Source organism: Dreissena polymorpha, chromosome 3, assembly GCF_020536995.1.
Source record: "Dreissena polymorpha isolate Duluth1 chromosome 3, UMN_Dpol_1.0, whole genome shotgun sequence".
NCBI classification, from domain to species: Eukaryota; Metazoa; Mollusca; class Bivalvia; order Myida; family Dreissenidae; genus Dreissena; species Dreissena polymorpha.
Window position 1 is genome coordinate 111,137,744 of NC_068357.1, and position 22,618 is coordinate 111,160,361.

The 22,618-nt window shown below is 37.1% G+C and overlaps 1 protein-coding gene across 1 annotated transcript in view; it reads right to left on the reverse strand.

The window, feature by feature from the left end:
- The window catches only part of LOC127871010 (RPA-related protein RADX-like), a 196,982-nt gene that overhangs the window by 136,663 nt on the left and 37,701 nt on the right, over positions 1-22,618 (reverse strand). Inside the window, exon 8 of the mRNA XM_052413625.1 lies at positions 22,479-22,558. Coding sequence (XP_052269585.1) covers positions 22,479-22,558 — 80 coding nt within the window. The remainder of the gene's footprint in view (positions 1-22,478; positions 22,559-22,618) is intronic.

Below are 22,618 nucleotides of genomic sequence, written 5' to 3' on the forward strand. Positions count from 1 at the left end.
TTTCAGCTGCTGTTGAGTTTGAGATCTCTGGCCAAAGGAGCGTTTTTTAGCGAAATTGCTGACGGTGTGATCAGGAGCTCTATTTGCAGAGTCATTGGCGCATTTGTAAAAAGCATAAATGCAAACATTGACAATATAAGGTCAGACATATGAGTTGATTTGCCATTTGGTTAATTTCAGTGCACAGTTTTAATTGTTCTGACCAGATTGAAACTACATCATTCTATATCTTATTGCCCAATGTATGTTTTAAAACTCAGACAACGTATGTATGACAGTAACTTTACCGCTATCAACACAATGTATCACCATGAATGTTGAGATTCACAAGAAAATTAAAATGTGCCTTAATGATGTCTGTCAGATTGGTAAATGTTTGTCAAAATGTATGCCTCATCTGATTAAACTTCCTTTCAATTAAATTTCAAGATCTATATCAGAAATTTATTAAGCCACAATTACCTTTCATTATAAAAATTCAGGCATTTGTAATTATTGTATGAAGATTATGTAAACAATGTTTTAGCCAAATACTTTTCTTAAGCCAAATGTGGCAACGAAATGAGAATATAATAACTTGTTGTTATTGTATACTTAATTATGTTTTCATTAACTTTCCATTTGGGGGGATTCTAACTGCTACAGCCCCTTTAATTCTACTGATCAATGTTTAAAAGGAATTCAATTTATTAATTAACATATCAATGTTAATAATTGTCTTTGCATTCGTGGACGACATTTTAACGCTGCTTTTTTTTTTCAAAAATATATTTGTTGGTACTTTTCATTTACAACAAGAGATGTGTTTGTCAGAAACACAATGACCCCTAAAGCGCTGCTTTGATTTATTTATTTATTTTTATCATTTGGCAGGTACAGATAATTATCTCACTTTAAAGCTTATTACTTCCTTGGATTTGTTTTACTTTTGACCTTGATAAATGACCTTGACCTTTCACCACTCAAAATGTGCAGCTCCATGAGATACACATGCATGCCAAATATCAAGTTGCTATCTCAATATTGCAAAAGTTATGACCAAGGTTAAAGTTTTGAGACAGACACACAAACACAACACGCTCACACACATACAATGACAGACAGGCCGAAAACAATATACCCCTGATCATTCAATCCGGGGGCATAAAAACTATTTCAATTTGTAATATGTGAACATTTTACCCTTTTTTTCAGATTTCCTACACATCCTCAAAATTTGTTGGATGTAAAAAGGCAATTCTATAGAAAGTGCTCATTACCAAACATTGTGGGTGCCATTGATGGCACATTGGTGCCAATCGTTCCAATCATGGCACCACCAGACCAAGAGGAGGCCTATGTTTGTTGAAAAGGATTCCACGCCCTGACTTGTCAGGCAGTGTCGTCACTAGACCTGATGTAAGATTTTTTTTATCAAAAACTTGGTTTCAGTTCATTATGCTGTGTTTAACATGTAAAATCACAATCATGTTGACTGTAATTACCAATGACATGCAGTTAATGTTGGGTCAGTAATATCTGGTTTTGCGTGTTTACAGTTATTATATGCCTTGTGGGATGAAAATTCGAATACCATTTATTCAATAAAATAGATATAATCATGGTAGCTCATATTTTTTTTTTTCACAATTAAACAGATTCCTGAATGTTGTTGCTCGTTGGCCGGGTTCTACATATGATGCAGCAATATTTGAGAATTCCTGGTTGAAGGTAAAAACTATGAAGAAATTTTCACTTCGATTAACAAAGGCAGAGCGAATCACCAAAAACAACCAATGCTAGAAGACCTGAAACATGAACTGAAAAAAAAAGATGCGGAAATAGAAAATGAACTGTTACACGAACACATTAATGATAACAAGCTTATAAGATATGAAGATCGAACATTCCAAATGAATTGCGACTATGCATTATGAAACTCTTCGGGTTAGAAATTGAGGTACAGAAAATTTCCATGGCCATTGACACAGTATCAAAACACTTGTTTAACTGTGAGTTCAAGAAAAGTGAATTGCCATCAAATTCGACAAAGTATTGTGGATGAAGGTCACTATATAGCCAAGGCCTTCGTTGTGGAAAGTGTCAACCAATGTCAAAGCTTTGGAATAAGTCGTGACAGTACTACCAGAAGGAAAGAAAAAATAATTGACACGTCTGTTACACTGGACAGTGGTCAAATAATGAGTCTTGGATTTACGAAGGTTGCAAGGGAAACGTCCAAGACAATAACTGACAAAGCAGCACTTTCAAGAACTTGAACGAACATATTCCGAGACAAAAGTTCAACAGAGAAATGTAGATTTCATTCATAAGCCACTAGAAAAACTTTTCTACACCATGAGTGATTGTGCCAGCAATGTGATTCTCGCACACACATTTTTTACTGAATGGCGCGAGGAAACACTGAAAGACTGTGCTACAGACTTTGACAGAAAAAAGTGTTTAATTTTCATTGCATGGCACATGTATTACTAGGTTTCCACAAGTATGTGTGTGATGACATGAAAAAAATGGAGAAAGACATCATTGTAAGCAAAGAAAGGCCAATTGGAAGGGACAGTATGCCAGTCTTCAAAAACTGATAAAAAAAACAACTGTCATTGAAAGAGTTGCCAAAAGATTTTGTTTGAGAGAATTCATAAAAGCGACGCAAAGTTTGAAACTTTAAAAGCTCATAACTTTGGTTCTACTTAAGATATTTCAAAAACTCAAAAATTGAAAATGACTTAATTGTCTTTTTAATCTCTTTCAACAAACAAAAAGAAAAAAGAACAAGATAACTTAATTTTAAACAAGAGCACCGCCTTGCAGGTTTAGACCGCTCATCTTTTTTTCTTTTTAAAGGTGTAGGGACCTATCTCAATACTTCAATCAAAAAAGATGGAGGGGTGGGGTGGAGAGGGGTGTATAGTGTGGGTGTGTGGTCATTTATTACATTATCTTCCAAAAATAAGAAATACAAATGAAAAAAATATATATTTTTTGTTTCGGGGGAGGGATTCTTGGGTGGGATAGTTGGACAGTCTTTCAAAAATAAAATAATAAAAATAAGGAACACTGAACCTGCAAGAACTTATTAAAGTTTACCTGTCTAAACCACAAACTCATCCAAATGGTACCATTAAAGCAAAAAATAATTGCTTTTTATTGACTTAGTTTTTCTTTCGTACACTGTATCCGCCATATTGGAAAATTTACCCAATATTGGTAAGGTCGCAGTACACCAATATTTTGCACGTCGGGTTATGTGATGGAGCCTATTAAAGTCGATAACAATGTGGTATTCGATACAGAAAACACTAATTCAAATTTAAACATAAACATGTCAGCGATAAAAGTGTGTTTTTATAGGGTGAATGCAAAGGATAACATCCGTAGGTTGCCGTTCAGGTAAATTTAACATGTTTATCAAGTTTATTCATTACTTTCCTCAATTTGTCTCGAACCACTTCTGTTTAGTGAAGCGCACGGATTTCGTGCGCTGAATCCGTGCGCTGAACTGCACCCATGTTTAAGAAGGGGTGCATATGGACTCCTTACTTGAAGCAATTTATCAAAGACTCTGGGAGTCCGTTTATATGGACTACAATCAAATCTGATCATAAATAACAAAGTCATGGCAATTTTAGCAAAATCTAATTATTTGACCTTGAAAGTCAAGGTCATTCAAAGGTCAAGGTAAAATTCTACTTGCCAGGTACAGTACCCTCATGATAGTATGAAAGTATTTGAAGTTTGAAAGCAATAGCCTTGATACTTTAGAAGTAAAGTGGATGTAAACACAAAATTTAACCATATATTCAAAGTTACTAAGTCAAAAAAGGGCCATAATTCCATCAAAATGACAACCAGAGTTATGCAACTTGTCCTGTACAGTCCCCTAATGATAGTTTGCGAGTGTTCCAAGTCTGAAAGCAATAGCTATGATACTTTAGGAGTAAAGTGACCCAAAACACAAAACTTTATGAAATTTTCAATTTTCTAAGTATAAAGGGGCCATTATTCTGTCAAAATGCCAGTCAGAGTTACATAACTTTACCTGCACAGTCCCCTTATGATAGTTAGTGTCGCAAGTATGAAAGCAATACCTTTATAGTATATGAATAAAGTGGACCTAAACACAAAAGTTAACCTAATTTTCAATTTTTTAGTATAAAAAGGGCACATAATTCTGTCAAAATGCATGCCAGCGTTATCTTACTTTGCCTGCCCAGTCCCCTCATGACAGTAAGTAAGTGTACCAAGTTTGAATGCAATAGCTTTTACACTTTATGAAAAAAGTGGTCCTAAACACAAAACTTAACCGAACGCCGACGCCAAGGTGATGACAATAGCTCTTTTTTTTTTTTCAAAAAATAGATGAGCTTAAAATATGTCTGTGGTTGCTAGTAATATCAAACTATAACTGCCATTATGTCACACCATTAAAACAAGGCATCAATTAATCAAAAGTAAGGCAAGCATTTTCTTTCACATTTTCAGAAATCAGATGATCCCTTTGAAGAGAGGCAGATTGTTGTGATAAGAGTCTGTCTGGATGATGGAATGGCATACTTGCTGCTAGATAATGAAGAGATTGGGACAGTGCCTGCTGAGTTCCTGATACTTGCAATGCCTGGTGAGACACATGAGGTGGAGCAGTTGACAGTAGGTGGTCCAGTCATAGTTAACCTCAAGCAGAAAGGGAGTGAAATCACCAGTGTGTCTCTTGCTGAATGATAGGACAAACTTACCAAAAATTGTAGCACCAGTATAACAAGATTCCTTTTTTGAACCAGACATGATTCTGTAGCCATTTTGCCATTGAATATTAATGTAAGGTGAAGTTTTAACAATCATTTTGTGTTACCTATGGAAGTTTACAAAAAATTAACTTTTGTCTCGAGTTTCAAATTAAAACTTAAACATGCAATATCCAATTCTCGCATTCAGCGTGTCTTACTTGAAGCAAATGCCCTTCTAAGAACTGTTCTAATGCTTTACATGCCTTCCATATGTGTTCATTTTTTGGCCTGGCCTAAGAAACAAAAGTATACAGGTTTACATGTTGTGGTCTGTTTTTATGCATTGAGGTTGTTTCATTCCATATGTTTTCAGTATAAGAGTACTGTTCATTATTAGACTGTTAGTATACTTGGATTTTTATTCACAGTTTGTAATATTTGTTAAGAATAATAATTCTATTTTTAAATACAGGTTATGGCATAGCCCGAGTGTACATTGTCCAGAGTAATCATGGAAATCCATGGTATAACATGGAATTCCATGGAAATCCCTGGCTTTTTAAACAGTTTCCAGGGTTTGGTTCTTGAAATGTCCATGAAACGTGGACTTTTTTCCCCAGCATTTTCCAGCGAATGTTTATATTCTACATGCCCTTGGAAATTTACAGGTGGAGAGTAGTCGCTCAAGCATTAAACCATTGTGATGATTGTCAATCACATGGAGCGCTATCTTAGCATAGCAAATTATTGATGCTTAAAGGTCAATTTCAAAGAAAATCCAAAGTCAATATATTTAATGCTATTTACATTTAAATATGATTAATAAAGATGATTTTGTTATCCCCACGCTTTTTGAAAAAAAGGTGGGGATATTGTGGTGATCTCCGCCGTCCGTCCGTCCGTCCGTCCGTCTGTCCGTCCGTCCTGGCCACTATCTCCTCCTACACTAAAAGCACTAGAACCTTGAAATTTACACACATGGTAGCTATGAGCATATGTGCGACCCTGCACTATTTGGAATTTTGATCTGACCCCTGGGTCAAAAGTTATAGGGGTTGGGGTGGGGCCGCGTCAGAAATTATCACTCATTTTTTTAGGTTATTTTACATTTACTTCTTTATTTCTACACCGATTCACTTCAAATTGATACTGGACCTCACCTATGACAATACGGTCAATCTCAACCATGCATGGCCCCATTCCCAACCCTGGGGCGCCCCGCCCACATAGGCCACACCCACCAAAAATTTCCATTTACTATAATTTTTTCATTTCTACACGGATTCACTTCAAATTGATACTGAACTTTTGTTATGACATTAGGGTCAATCTCAACTATGCATGGCCCCAATCCCAACCCTGGGGCGCCCGCCCACATAGGCCACACCCACCAAAAAATTCCATTTACTATAATTTTTTCATTTCTACACGGATTCACTTCAAATTGATACTGAACTTCTCTTATGACATTAGGGTCAATCTCAACTATGCATGGCCCCATAACCAACCCTGGGGCCCCGCCCACATAGACCACACCCACCCAAAATTGCCTTTACTATAATTTCTTCATTTCTACACCGATTCACTTCAAATTGATATTGAACTTCTCTTATGACAATACAGTCAATCTCAACTATGCATGGCCCCATTACCAACCCTGGGGCGCCCCGCCCACATAGACCACACCCACCCAAAATTGCCTTTTACTATAATTTCTTCATTTCTACACCGATTCACTTCAAATTGATACTGAACCTCTCTTATGACAATACGGTCAATCTCAACTATGCATGGCACAATTACCAACCCTGGGGCGCCCTGCCCACATATGTCACACCCACCCAAAATTGCCTTTTACTATAACTTCTTCATTTCTACACCAATTCACTTCTAATTGATGATGAACTTCTCTTATGACAATACGGTCAATCTCAGCTATGCATGGCCCCATTACCAACCCTGGGGCACACCTAGGTCAAACATTCGGCGTGGGGATACGCGTCGGCCTCTGCCGCGCCATTTCTAGTTGACTTTTATTTAATGATCATAAATCGCAAAGCGTTTATTCGCTCATCTCTCCTGTTGTTTTACGTCACACATGTTCAGGCATTATCACGTCCGCCATTTCAGAAGATAAGCGATAGATCAGAATTCTGGTTTTATTTTTATTGATATTTACATGAAATTATTTTCACTGATTAAGCCTAGTGATAAGGAAAATGGTTATCTGTGCTACCTTTGACTGTACCGTAATTACTCTATGTTTTCGGACACTCTAAGTTTTCGGACACCCCGTTTTTTAGCAAAAATAATTATTTTTCGTGACTCTTAATTTTCGGACACACGAGTTTTCGTCCATAATTAATGTCTCTAAGTTTTCGGACAGTCTATTTTACAGCGCTTTTTTACCAAATTTCGGTCCTGTTTTCGATATCTAATGACACTTCGATCATGGGGTTTTACAACCAGATTAACATCATAAAACATGACAGGTGCATGCCTGAGGGCAACGGACCATTACATTTGCGTTATAGGGTAAATAACCTTGTAAACCGGTATGAATCAATGGTTTCGTCCGATAGCATAAGCGTTATGACAATTACCAGGGGTAGTCCAATTAACATGAGTAAATCCACATGAGAGAATCCTTTGTCTGTGGTTAAACCACGTGACCTATGTATCGGTCAGCTTAGCAATTAGTGACGTCACAGCAGAACTGTGCTATTATCTACCGCAATGGTACTTCCCCTTCTCAGTAAAATAACTGACAAATACTAAACGCTTCAAAGTGTGATGCTCCCTATTGCAAGTTTTACGAAAAATGGAAGGTGTAAGACAACAACTATCGGAAATGAACAAACAAAGAATTCATTGTTTGCTTTTTTTGCGTTAATTACAGGTTCATACAAGCGAGTATCGGTACATCACATGCTCATCTTTGAACTCGTTGGTCAAAGTACAACCTTGTAGTAACGATCTGTCAAATAAATTTAGCATTTAAAATTATTTAAAATGCCGTGCAAACACATATAACTGTAATTAATACTTTACGGCATGGTATATAGCGCGTGCTATTACCGGTAGTCGTTTATACAATTGACGCTATTTCGGACACTTCAATTTTCGACTCTAAGTTTTCGGATACCTGTATTTTGTGAATATTTTTCGTATCTAAGTTTTCGGACACGAAAAAAAATTATTATTTTTAAGTGTCCGAAAACATAGAGTAATTACGGTAAATCATGTTCTAGAAAATATAAAGTGATTTTTTTTCCAGTTTACGAATGAAAAAAAAATGAAGAAGAGTTGGTACACTTGAATCGGCCGTTCAAACCATTTCCAAACACAACCCGTTTTCTCCAAATAAAAAACAGAGTGTGTTCATTGAACTTTGAAGAAGACCAGTTCGTGCACAGCTTGGCATTTTTGGAGATTTAGATCTCGATTTCACAAAATATTGAAAGAAGACCCCGTGACAACCACCTTTTGTTTTGTAGTCAAGGGGCAGATATTTGGATAATATATTTATAGGAACTGGGGTCCCAGTTTCCGGGTGGATGCAGAAAACAGGCATCACCCAACGGGAGGTTTCCGGGTGAGTGAGGCAGAGGCCACCACCAACAACGGTTGGGCAGACAGCTGCAATATCTGAGAGACGGAGGTATCGGCAACGGTCGACCAGGACGCGCCACAATGAGGTTGTTCTGGCAAGTGTTGGACGCAGCCAGAGGACCGAGGATCGGGCGAGGGTAATCTGTGCCGCAGTAAGCAAGATACGTTGGACGCCACCAGAGGACCTAAGGTCAGGCGAGAGCCATCCGTGTCGCGGTGGGGTGGACACATAGAGCGCCACCAAAGGGTCGAGGACCTAGTGTGAGAGTGGTATTATGTGTTGACAGCTGTGACATTTTTAGTCAGCCAGTGACTTCATGATTGTTATTTTTATATATTTTTTTATTGGTACAATATTATCTGATAGCGATTAGGATAAACTAACAGGCATGCGGTTCCTACTAACATTAGTGTTTTAGAATAAAATGTAGCAAATATTAAGACATCTATTAAATGAAGTATTTACAATTTCATCTGTCTCTATTATCATTTCCATGATCAAGGCTCGAACCGCTTGTCACTTATAAATCACTCCGTGACAATTCCAAAGAAAATGGCCATGATGATGGAAAATCATAATTAACATTGATAACAAATGTTATCAGCATTTCACTTTCTTAGGTTGTTTAAGTCCTATTGTACTAGTCCAAAATAAGAGTGCCGGTCAGTTTGAAGTTTTTCTAGTCAATGTTCTCCTTTTATTGCACTTTTTAGGTACAGCTTTCCATTACAATTTTCAGTGGCATAACATCCGAAAAATTTAATTTACATTACCAGTTTACAATAAGTACTATGTATAATTACATTCAAATATGTTGTAATTTCAGGTTCTACATGAGGCAAAGAAGACTACCCACACGGTGACAACATTAGTTGAAACCTCTACAGACTTCAATGCACCACTGACAGCAACACCAATACATACAAAGTTTGAAAGTGTTCCAGACTTGGACACTCTAGCCACAATTGCCTTCAACACACAGCCCCTTCCAATTCATCAAGCATACCATGTTCGAAACCAGACACCAGCTTCAGTGAGTTGTATCATTGAGTTTCATGTAACTCACAAAATAACAGTGTATCTTTCATTCTGACATTAAAACTGTAAATGTGCTACATGAAACCAGTCAGTATATGTTTTAAAAAAGTGGAAGGTCGCTTGCTTGTAACCACGAAGATTTGATCACACTGCCATGAGACCGAGTCATGGAGAAGCCAGGCTTCAGTTGGTTGGCTGGCTAAAGGTCATTTGGAACTTTCAGCAGACATGGTCTCAGGAAGTGCAACCACCAAGTTCCTACATGCCCTTAAGTTCGCTAGGGTCGTGTGTTTCAATGAAACTACATTCTACAATTTACAAAAACTGTATTGGACACCAGCAATAACAAGTGTCTGGAGGATGCACCAGTCAGCCCTAATCGAAGGGCTTAAAGCGAAAAGGTCTCCACTTGTCCTTGGAGATGTATCTATGAAGTTTCATGATCCTAGGCCTAAGCGTTCTTGAGTTATCATCCGGAAACCATCTGGTGGACGGACAGAGATACGGACATACGCAGGGCTCAACATTAAGAGATGTCCTATTGCCCCTGGCAAGTAGAAGTTGGGTCTGGGCAAGTTATTTTATAATCTAGTTGTCCCCCCAGGCAAGTGCAAAAAAGAACAAAGAGCATTAAATTTAGACTTAAATTAGACTCTAATTGCTATAATCATTTGTTAAATGTGCAAAAATAAAATAAAAAGGTTTTGTGGTGTATTACTTTGATCTTTATTAAAAAAACATGAGGTTTACAGTTTAAGTTAATGTAATATTTCATGTTTGGGCAAGTGGCTTTACGATCAGGGCAAGTAGATTTTCTAAGTACTTGCCCGGCAGGGCAAGCTGGTTTTTAGGTTGATGTTGAGCCCTGATACGGACGGACAGACCGACATTAGCAAAACAATATACCCCCTCTTCTTCGAAGGGGGCCATAAAAATGCAATTTTAGCTTTATACATAATGTTGTACATTTATAGTAATTTGCAACAAGGCTTTTCTGTGATAAACATGAACTTTACGGAAACAAACAAGATGAACGTGGTATGCAGTGGCATCCAATAATAATAAGACGGTGCCTTTTTCTTTGCCAAAAGTGACAGGCAGCATACAATACAATTTCTGAATCTGGATTCATAAAGTTACCATCATCCAGAACCGTTTATGACTACAGTCATTTTTTTCACAGTGATTTAGGATTTCAGAGAGATGCGTTTGAATTGGCTAAGAAAGAGGCAGAGAAGAATGGACTGTTTGATGTAGAATGGAGAAGAAAAGTTGGACTGCTGTTTGATGAGGTAAACATTCAGGAAGATTTGGTTTATGACAAACACACGGGGGGAACTGGGTAGCTACTGTAATTTGGGTGACATAGCCAACCAGATGATGAAGTTTGACACAGCACAAACAGAGACGGGGGCATATTCTTAAGAAAAGCAAGTTTAAGTGGTGATGTTGAGAAGTGTATATGGGCATATGTGCTATCCACTGTGTGCCTTTGCGACAAAGACCATTACTTCTGACTTTCTCTATCCCTTGATTGGCAAACTATTGATGCTATACAAACTGGTCTGAAATTAACCCTTTCCCTGATAGATGTGTATATTCCCGAGTCTATCAATTACCTGATACATGCGTTTATTACCGTCTCTATCGATTACCGCATACATGCGAATTTTTCCGTCTCTATCCATAACCCGATAATACCGTATATTCCCAATGTCCATTTTTCAAATGCAAATTCTGAGTTATATTGACTACAAAAGTGTTCAAGAAAACTCATAAACACAAACATCGGACATTTTTCTAAAGTATCAAATGAATTTCGGCATATGTTTCTAGTATTTAAAGATATTATGAAATAGGTGTCCAATCGGGACAAGGGTATTCAAACACGCTTTAATAACATAATGTGGTGTGCGCGCATCGTGTACAGTTAATGTTCTGTTAGAAATTGTAGCCAGAAATAAATACATGTATATGCCCATGATATTTTCGTGTCAAGTCTTTGTTTGGACAAAAAGCGCGCGAAAATAGGCGTGGGTGTATTTATTTATACACAAAAACTGCGTAGCGCAGACAACAACGAAAAAAGCTTCGTATTGAATTTCCATTTAAGTATCGGGGTATCTTACAAATGATTTTGACATTTCCCTGAATAAAATAAAAGTCAAAAACGCTGTATCATTATCATCTTTTAGTTCGTTAAATATTGCAACAATTATTGTACTGTTTCTGATTGCACACAAAGTGCCGTGTACAGTTCATATTCTTTTACAACGACATCATCTATATTTAGATTTCATGCAACATGTATAAGTCATTTTCTGGAAATTGGGAAAAAGTAACAGCGATTTTTTGAAAATAAGTGGGTTTTTTTTTTCATTTAATCTGTCATAATTATTTATATTTTGTGTTGTCTGTGTTTGCTTGTTTTGGTTCTCATTTGTTTTTAGCTAATCGTATGGGAAAAAAATATCGTAATTGTAAATGTTTAAAGCAAGTCCCCTTTCCAACATCATATACGAGAATTACTTCGATGTTAACGGACATGTACAATATTTGTTTTGACAGACGACACATGCTTATCTAAAGTTTGTGTTTGGTAATACACATGATATTGGATTTTTGGTGCTTGATTGAGCAATAAAACAAAGACGCAGTAAGCCTTTTTGACTGACCAACATAATAATTATTAGTGCACGTGCTTATCTAACATTTAGGGATACAAAATACGGGCCCTAGACACTGTGTGCTTGTTTGGGCCATAAAACGCAATCGCGGTGGCTAGTTTCAGTAGCACATGTGTCCAGAAACTAACGAGTTTGGGTAATAAAGCACAGAGATTATGATCGTTAAACTGCATGGAGTCTGAAATGAAACAAAATGCCGACAAATCAAAAGATTAATTGCCTAATGTTTCAGTAGACAATTCAATATTTGATTAAAAAACCGGTATCGACTTATGAGGTGGTCCATGAAAAAAAGAATGAAATTCCATGAAAAAAATAATGAAATTCGAAGAAGATTGATCCTCGCGGCAATAGTTGTTATGTATAAAAAAAATCGTTGATTTACGACTAACAAAATGTCGTATTTTTACTGATACTTACCAATTAATATAATCACAGTTTGCAATTACTCTTGTTTTTATTTTGATAATTTAATCCAAAGTCTTCATGTAAGCAGGTGTTGTTTTTTTACTGTTCATGTAAACAAAGAATCAAGGACATCATTTAAAGTCTCGCAAAAATTCGCAATATGTGTGAATAGACAGTTTGAAGTCATCAAAGGAAAGCCGTTTCCTGTCAAGAAGCCATAAAGAACACCTTTCTCGCCAACAAAATTGGATTCCTTTGTTTAGAGAAGCGATATGCTTAACCAATCGCATGTTTGTAACTCGCTTGCAATCGTCCCATTATGCTTGAGCACGTGTATAGCTCCGCTTTTGAAACTGTTACAGAGAAAAAGGTGGAGTTAGCGGTCTCTTGGGTATGTCAATCATTGTTATAAAAACCTCTTTACCGAGACACTAATCAATTGTTTTGACAGTCACATTAAAAGTACAAAGATTGGATTACAGTGATAATATTGTTTCATCGGATTAAAAGCGGAAAATAGTTTGTGGATAATTACTAGCGTGGATTATTGAGTGCAACCATTTATTAATTAGATAAACAAAAACACAACTGGACTTACGATTAATGTGAAAATGCCTGGCAAACCCAAACGCCAGGCTTATGACAATGCATTTAAAATACGTGTGATAGAGTTTGCGGAGAATTTAAATAACAACAGTGCTGCTGAACGTGAGTTTGGTATAAGTGAGAAACTAGTGCGAGATTGGCGTAAGAATAAGGACACAATTGTGAGCGTCTGTTTATGAAATTCGTAAACAGAAAATTTCTGACTCGACTTATGAAGCTAACATACTCAAAATCTCCAATTTTGGTACCAAAGTATACCCCCCGACTTATGAGCCGGGTAGACTTATGACTGCCTTTTTACTGTACTGGTTATATCCTCTTATTATCTATTAGAATACAGACTTAAAATGTATATGGTTTGAAGGAGAATTTATTTCTCTACAATATTTACATTGACACAAATGATGTGAAATGCAAGGAACTAAGTGAAAATTAAGCCTAAACAAGAGAGGTGTAACAGTTGAGAATTTTTCCATTATTTTCCCAATAACCCTATTGAGATGGTGCAGTCAGGCTTATCAGCTGTATATGGAGTCACTGAACAGCAGGCCTGGAGTGGCAGATCAGATAAGAAGTCTATCAGGGAAAGGGTTAACCCTCAATGCGCGGGAACTGAGATAACTCGGTTCCGTACAATGCGCCGTATATTAGGGGAACCGAGTTAACCCATTTCCGATAGTGATGATTATATTCGTAAAAGTTTACAGGGTTTCCGTCAACGTCATCAAGTATATAAATATTATCCAATGAAAATATGAATAAATGAGGTAGTGTCCTAAAAAAAGTAACGAAATTCCGGATATTGCTCAAGAAATTTTAAAGCGAGATTGAATGAAGGAATTGGCAAACAAAGTTGTTCAAGATGGCTGTTCATGAAAATTTGGTTGATATGTACTTCGGGAATTCGGATTCCGAGGGCGAATTTGAAGGCTTTCAGGAAGCAGACTTGGTTGCTAATAATGAACGGAGGTGTCCTGACGTGGTTTCTGCTCAGTGTCGCAACACCTACACTCCAGACAAGAACATCGCCGTTGACGAGGGGATGGTCCCATGGAGAGGATGTTTGAAGTTCAAACAGTACCTACCCAACAAGCCAGACAAGTTTGGCATGAAAGTTTACATTGCTAGTGAAAGTAAGTCTGGCTATGTGTGTGACTTCAACGTCTACACTGGTGCTGACTTTGATCCTGACCCTAACGCAGAAGTTGGTTAGGTTCAGCTGGGCTATTCCTATGGCGTGGTGATGGGGCTGCTACGAAGATAAAATCTTCTGAACAAAGGATACTGCCTGTATGTTGACAACTATTACACATTTCTAACCCTGTTTGACAGATTGTCTGCTGAGAACATGATGGCCGTTGGAACTGTACGACTAAATCGACGTGAAGAGCCGGTCGCCCTGAAAACTAAAACAAAACAAGAGCACCGCCTTGCGGGTGCAGATCGCTCATCTATTTTTCTTTTTAAAGGTGTAGGGACCTATCTCAATTTCAATCACAAAGGATGGAGGGGTGGAGTGGAGAGGGGTGTATAGTGTGGGGGTGTGGTTATTTATTACATTATCTTCCAAAAATGCAAAAAAAAAATGCAAAAAAAAATTATTTATTTTTTTGGCGGGGGGGGGGGGGGATTATTGGGTGGATGGTTGGATGGTATTTCAAAAATAAAATAATAAAAATTAATATTTGTGTTTTTTAAACCATGTTTGAAAACAAGGGCTGTTTGTAAAACATGCATGCCCCCCCCCATATGGGCTCTTTGTTGTAGTGACAGCCATTGTGTGAATATGTTTTTTGTCACTGTGACCTTGACCTTTGACCTAGTGACCTGAAAATCAATAGGGGTCATCTGCCAGTCATGATCAATGTACCTATGAAGTTTCATGATCCTACATAAGCGTTCTTGAGTTATCATCAGGAAACCATTTTACTATTTCAGGTCATCGTGACGTTGACCTTTGACCTAGTGACCTGAAAATCAATAGGGGTCATCTGCGAGTCATGATCTATCTACCTATCAAGTTTCATGATCCTAGGAATAAGCATTCTTCAGTTATCATCCGGAAACCATTTTACTTTTTCGGGTCACCATGAACTTGACCTTTGACCTAGTGACCTCAAAATCGATAGGGGTCATCTGCGAGTCATGATCAATGTACCTATGAAGTTTCATGATCCTAGGCATAGGCGTTCGTGAGTTATCATCCAGAAACCATTTTATTATTTTGGGTCACCATGACCTTGACCTTTGAATCAATAGGGGTCATCTGCAAGTTATGATCAATGTACCTATTTAGTTTCATGATTGTAGCCATTAGCGTTCTTGAGTTATCATCCAGAAACCATTTTACTATTTCAGGTCATCGTGACCTTGACCTTTGATATAGTGACCTGAAAAACAATAGGGGTCAACTGCGAGTCATGATCTATCTACCTATCAAGTTACATGATCCTAGGCATAAGCGTTCTTGAGTTATCATCCGGAAACCATTTTACTATTTCGGGTCACCGTGACCTTGACCTTTGACATAGTGACCTCAAAATCAATAGGGGTCATCTCTGAGTCATGATCAATGTACCTATGAAGTTCCATGATCCTAGACATAAGCGTTCTTGAGTTATCATCCATCTGCGTTCATTCAATGCCTGTCATAACGTGTTTGTTTGCAGATGGCCACCACTGACATAGCCCACATGAGGCAGAGAAACCCTGGCCCGAACGCAGGCACACTCAAGGCCAGGGTAATTACCACAAAGGGGCCATCCACCTACACTAGCGGGGGAGACCAGCGCCAATCCTTTATTGTAGGACTGGCTGACATGACTGGGGCAGCAAAGGCTGTCATTTATGACAGTGCCCAGTTCCAGCGGTATCAAGCGGGGCAGTCAGTAGTGATCCGAAATTTCATCTTGAGAGCAGATGGGTCAGTAATTGTCACCCGGAATTCGAGAACATTCTCCACCTCCTCCATTGTTGCATCAGATGGATTCGCTTCTGAAGCCAGTGGTCTCGTTCACCACCCGGAAGCCCCATTCATGAGCCTGGAACAGGCAGCTGCCTCCCCTGCCAAGACACTTGTGTCTGTTAGGGGGCACATTGTGCAGGTTAGTGGATACTCTTTTGTCTTTGTGTACAAATGAATTTTTAACTGTAAAAGCATCATTTAATATAGTCAAGGAATACTCTCACTCATTGGGAAAGTGAAGTCAAGACCCTTACAGGCAGTATAATTTACTTAAAACTAACTTACAAGGGGTAGTTATAGAATGTTTTTTTTTTCATATATATAACTACAATGCCCGCTCGTTCATGAGTTCTCTATAGGTATCATGATTTTTTTTAAACAAATAAGTACTTTTTTTCAGTAAAATGCAACCGTACGTTTGTAATATGAATTCCCCACACTGATTCGACATTTTTCTAACACTTCAAACGTTCAATTGATCTTTACTGAAAAAATACTTATTTGTTTAAAAAAAAAGCATGATACCAACAGAAAACTGTCACGAATAAGCAAGCTCTCCACTTTATCCCATAAAAAAATAGTGAAGTTTTTAAAAACACATCTTTAACAATGGTGCCTGGGTCGCGCTTTTATTGATCGTATTCTCCCAACACAGATCTTAAAAAGTCACGGTATAGGCACTGTGTTAAAAGAAAAAAGAATGTTTCAAAGATTTTTTATTTCTATTGATATATATACTCATTGCTTGGGGGAACGAGGCAGTATATTTGCCTCAAACATGGATTGAAATATGCCCACGACATTAAGCAGAAATTTTCAAATGACATAATTAGTTGTGTGGTCTCATTTTCTGCACACAGGTTTCCAGAAAATGTCTATTTGTATATTGCTTCATTATTCCTTATGAGCGCAACATGTGTCTGGTGCAACTCTTTCAATCATGAATAAGATCACAAACGGGAAATGCTAAGCAATTTAAAAACATATATGACATGATAAAGACTTAAGTGTTTGTATATCATTTGTTCACTTGTATAATAATTCATGTTGTGTGCTATCTTCGTTTTCTTTCAGTTATTGTTACAAAATCTCCTCTTTACTTCCAAAATTGAGACCTTTTGCTTAAAAAGATTATCAGGTTGTGTCAAACACAGAGAGGTGCATTTACATGCTATAAACTTAGGAACCACATGCTAAGGCTCCCAACGGCCTTTAGTCTGTCTTTTAGAAGAGGCCTTAGGCCCCTCAATTTGCGTAAAAATGATTCGCAAACTCTTTAATATTGTGACAACATTCGTCGCAACTTTATAACAATTGGTAAATTTGTCTCTTTTAAAATTTGAATACTTCAGGGCAATCAAATCATATTTCATTGACTGCACACTGGAATTATACCAACACATGATCTTATTCCCCTGTGTTATTAAATTGAATTTTTCCAGGAGGACCTGGAAAGACAGGTCACTGTTGGGAGTTCCCCGACAAGGGTAAAGGATATCACGATCTCCGACAATCGTCGGAGAGTGAAACTGACCCTCTGGCGAGAGGCTTGTGACATGCCCCACAGTCTGGGAACATTCATCCAGGTCACAAATGCTGTGACCAACGTTCACAGAGGGGAGACTTCGCTGTCACTGACCTCAAGAAGCGTTATCCAGGTATGTAAGATTGCTATTATAAACTCTAACAAAAAATATACATTATTATTTTCCTTTTACACAGTGTTCAACCGGTTTTTTATTCAACACTGAATGCGCAAATCTGTTGCAAGTTGTGGAACTGACATGAACCTTTAATGCTTAAAAATCTTGAATCAGTTTCAATTTACAATTGATAATTGTAACAGTATTGTCTGTCCTTAATACTATAATAAATGAAAACAAGAGCACCGCCTTGCGGGTGCAGACCGCTCATCTATTTTCTTTTTAAAGGTGAAGGGACTCTCATTTTCAATCACAAAGGAGGGAGGGGTGGAGTGAAGAGCGGTGCATTGATACTTTCTGAGAAAAGTGGACCTAAACGCAAAACTTAACCGGACGCCGACACAGACACCGACGCTGACGCCGACGCCAAGGTGATGACAATAGCTCATAATTTTTTTTCAAAAAATAGATGAGCTAAAAAAATGACTTTACAGTTCGCTAATTAAATTATCAAACTTACTCACAGAATAATTTCTTCTTTACTCACTTTACGTCATTCTTCTTGTCGGTAATACTTTCTTGTGCTAGATTTAGACATAAATGCTTTTCACATAATGCTGCTTAATGCATCTGGTTATCAGTAATGAGTTATTTTCCATATTGAACTTTTATGTTTACACTTTACTACATTTATATATTGTCTTCAAAAATGCAAAAACATTTAACAGACACTTACTTACATATAGCCGTGGCGAAACATAACATTTCAGTTGCCTGTGTGTTACTGCACACCGTCATTTGTATTCATGAACTTACGCCCTGTCAAATTCTTAATTATCTTTCAGTAAGGCACATTATAACATCGAGGGATTTGCATTAAAATGATTATTCCCTCCATACATTGTAGTAATAAATTAATTATTCACCTATTTTGATGTACTTTCAGACTGCTGAGGATCCTTTAGATGAAAGAGTAGTAACCATTGAAGGCGTTGGGGGAGACCAGGAAACAAAAGAGCTCCTGGCCGATGATGGAGAATGGTAGCAACCGAGGTGTTAAGTGAGGCTCTTCCTGGCGAGGACATAGACACATTCATCGCCCAGAATGCTCCTGTCACCCTTCGTCTTTTCATGCGAGGGGCCAGTTGAGCGGGTACATGCAATGTGACTTGACATGTGTATTTTAGCTCACCTGAGCACAATGTGCTCATGGTGAGCTTTTGTAATCACCTTTTGTCCGTTGTCAACATTTGCCTTGATAACACTCTACAGGCCACATTTATTGTCTGATCATCATAAAACTTGGTCAGAAAATATTTCTCAATGCTATCTTGAACATGTAAGAAAATGGTTGTGGTCTGTTGAAAAACATGGCCACCATGAAGCTTGGCATTCTACCTTATATGGCTATAGTAAAACGTCTTTAACAATCTAGAAGTTACACTTTCAGTCCAATCTTCATGAAACTTTGTCAGAACATGTGTTTGTATGATACCTGGAGTTGATTTCAAGTATTGTTCTTTCTGTTGAAAAACATGGCTTCTAGGGGGCTGGATTTGTTTCCTTATATGGCTATAGAAAGGCCTTGTAAACTATTTCGTTCATATTTTGGCCAAATTTGTAAATGGTTTCAGAAACATCATACAAGTTGCTGAGAGCAGTACCATTAAGTCTCAGGCCTCTGACCCTCTTGTTTTTACTTGCATTTCCATCATGTAAAAAAACATTTTCATGCTTTGAAACTAATATATCTAGTCATGTTCATTTCATTTTGGGTATATATAAGTTAATAAGTGTTTTTATTACTCATTTCATTTTTTACAGATATGTAAATAATGTTCTTTAATGTCTGCTTTAACCTCTATCACTTATGAACCTTATATTATTTTAGTGTAGTGTTGATTGTTTTCATTACTTATGTTCATATTTACAGATATGCAAAAAAAAAATTTGTTTATGTCTTCCCTACCTCTTTGTTACATGTACATATTTACTTCACAAACAGAATGTCATACGCTTTGCTTGTTTTCATGTGTTAAAGTGCACTCATTTTTCTGCTTGTTGTCATCTATAGCATTATGTAATTGGGTATGATTGTTTTTGCATTTAACATTAACTTCCCTATCAAAATCAGCTTGTCAGTATCTTTGTGTGCCCTCCATATGTTTTTACCCATTTCAGTCATTTTCCTGCAACACTACTCTATGGTTAAGACCTTGCAAGGTCAAATATTTTAGCATCTACTTTTCCATCCTGTTGTGTCTCTTATATTCGTTGCATCATTTCCATACATTTTGCTTACTTACATTAAAGAAATCTAGTTAATGTTCAAAGTGCATAATTCAGTCAAGGCAGATAAAAATCAGCTCACATTTAAAGGTGAACAGTTAAACCTTTAATGTTTTCGTATCTGCTTCATATTCCTTATTCCAATCAATCTGTTTAAAAAAAGGCATATTAATGTTCGCAGTATACTGTTGAAGAGAAATATTAAGATAATATGAATGCATACAACTTAACAATCATATATTCAGTAGTTCATACAGTACTACAATTGTTCAAATATATTTTATTGGATTGTTATGGTGCTATGTATGTGTATGTTCCTTGCAAAATATTGATGCATTGTTCAATTTTTGTTCTTCTATTATATTATAATACATCATTTTTTGTCTACATTGTACGATATTCAATTTCTTGCAAACGAATATACACCCATTGATGCTTTATCTATTATAAAGCATTTGATCTCTAAATCGTACGATATAAATTAATTTCTAACAAGCAAATATACCCTTGTAAATCATTTTCAGAAATAAAACTATATAACTTTTTGGTATGAGACACATTTTGTTACTTTCAACAAAATATATATATGAAAGAAAGCAGCCTGTGCCCTTCTATGACTAAAAACAAATTCCTTGCAGTTTTTCAAACCATTAAGGAACATATCAACAAGTATTAACATTTCCTTGTTGTTAGTAAACAAAGCTATGAGTTGTGTAAAATGATTGAAGACTCTTTAGTCAAAACTAATTGATTGTAGAAGAATGATGACCAGATAGCATTGATGTCTGGCCAGTGTTGCCCAAGCAGATTTCAAGGACATGGACTAAGTACTGACCACAATGGGACCTTAATGAAGAAATATGGCAGTTTTATTTAATCAGAACTCAGTAAACAAGCCATTTGTCCCAAGTCAAGCTCGTGTTTTATTTATCATGTTTTATATGTATGAGAATGGATTTATGAATAAAATTATGTGTTTGCAGTTTAAACAGTAAAAAACTATATCTTACCTTGGTAACCATCTGCAAAATTCCTGCACATTAAATATAATTCCAGCACCAATGTATGACACTAATGTTTTGCATTGATGATGTTAACATTTCACAAAGTCTTTAGTGAATGCTTATCAACATCAGATCATTGAGTATAAACATGTTTATCAATGACTTTAAACAAGAGCACCGCATAACGGATGCCACGCTCGACTACAGGTGCAATTTTAAATAAATGATTTTTTATATATATTTTTTTTAAGAGGTCACATTGACCTTGACCTTTGACCTAGTGACCCCAAAATGGGTGTGGCGTGTAGAACTTGTCAAGGTGCATCTACATATGAAGTTTCAAAGTTGTAGGTGGAAGCACTTTGATTTAAGAACCAATGTTAAAGTTTTAGCACGACACTGACGGCAGATGTCAGACAGCGGACGGCAACGACACGACGAGCTGGCTATGACAATACCTCGGGTTTTCTCCGAAAACACCCAGCTAAAAATATGTGTTATTTAGGATTTTTTCCTATAACTTATCAATGGTATTTGCTATAATGTAAATTTGTTACATTAGCAACCAGTGTATTCAAATGATGGCTTTTGTTTGCACACAACAGTTTAATTTATGCATTTAATCTATTAATGAATATTTGTTTACTGTATTTACAAAAGAGTTTGTAGTCACTTTAATTGTTATATAAAACCATTATTTGGCTCTAAGATCTTGTGAGGGTGGATACAATCAAAAATCAAATACATATTAAGTTTCATGATCCTAGGCGTAAGCATTCTCAGAAAACCATTTTACTGTTTCAAGTCACTGTGACCTTGACCTTTGACCAAGTGACCTGAAAATCAATAGGGGTCATCTGCCAGTCATGATCAATGTACCTATGAAGTTTCATGACCCTAGGCGTAAGCTTTCTTTAGTTATCATCCAGAAACCATTTTACTGTGTCGAGTAACCGTGATCTTGACCTTTGACCTAGTGACCTGAAAATCGAAAGAGGTTATCTGTGAGTCATGATCTATGTACCTATGAAGTTTCATGATCCTAGGCGTAAGCATTCTTGAGTTATCATCCGGAAACCATTTTACTGTGTCTAGTCACCATGACCTTTGACCTAGTGACCTGAAAATCAATAGGGGTCATCTGCCAGTCATGATCAATGTACCTATGAAGTTTCATGATCCTAGACGTAAGCCTTCTTGAGTTATCATCCGGAAACCATTCGGTGGACGGACTGACCGACGGACGGACAGACCGACCGACATGTGCAAAACAATACACCCCCTCTTCTTTGAAGGTGGGCATAAAAATTTATATCATCTATGTTGGGTAGTTTTCTCATGCAAAAACAACCAATGCTAATATTTCTCACCAGTTTGTTAAACTGAGAGGAAATTCAAAATGGAAGGGTGTTCACTCTTAAGTTACTTTATGGCCAACAGCAAAATCATGCACAAAATGCCCCACATTATTAGCATATCTACTGTAAAAGAAACTTCCTACTGTTGATGTGTTCTCGTTCATATCTGCCAACATAGGTCACCATGCCAGCAATGTCACATATGTGATTGTCAGGAAGGCACCTGCAAATCCATTAAAACATCTCATGCACTATAAAATCATTTATGCTCGTTTTGGACATC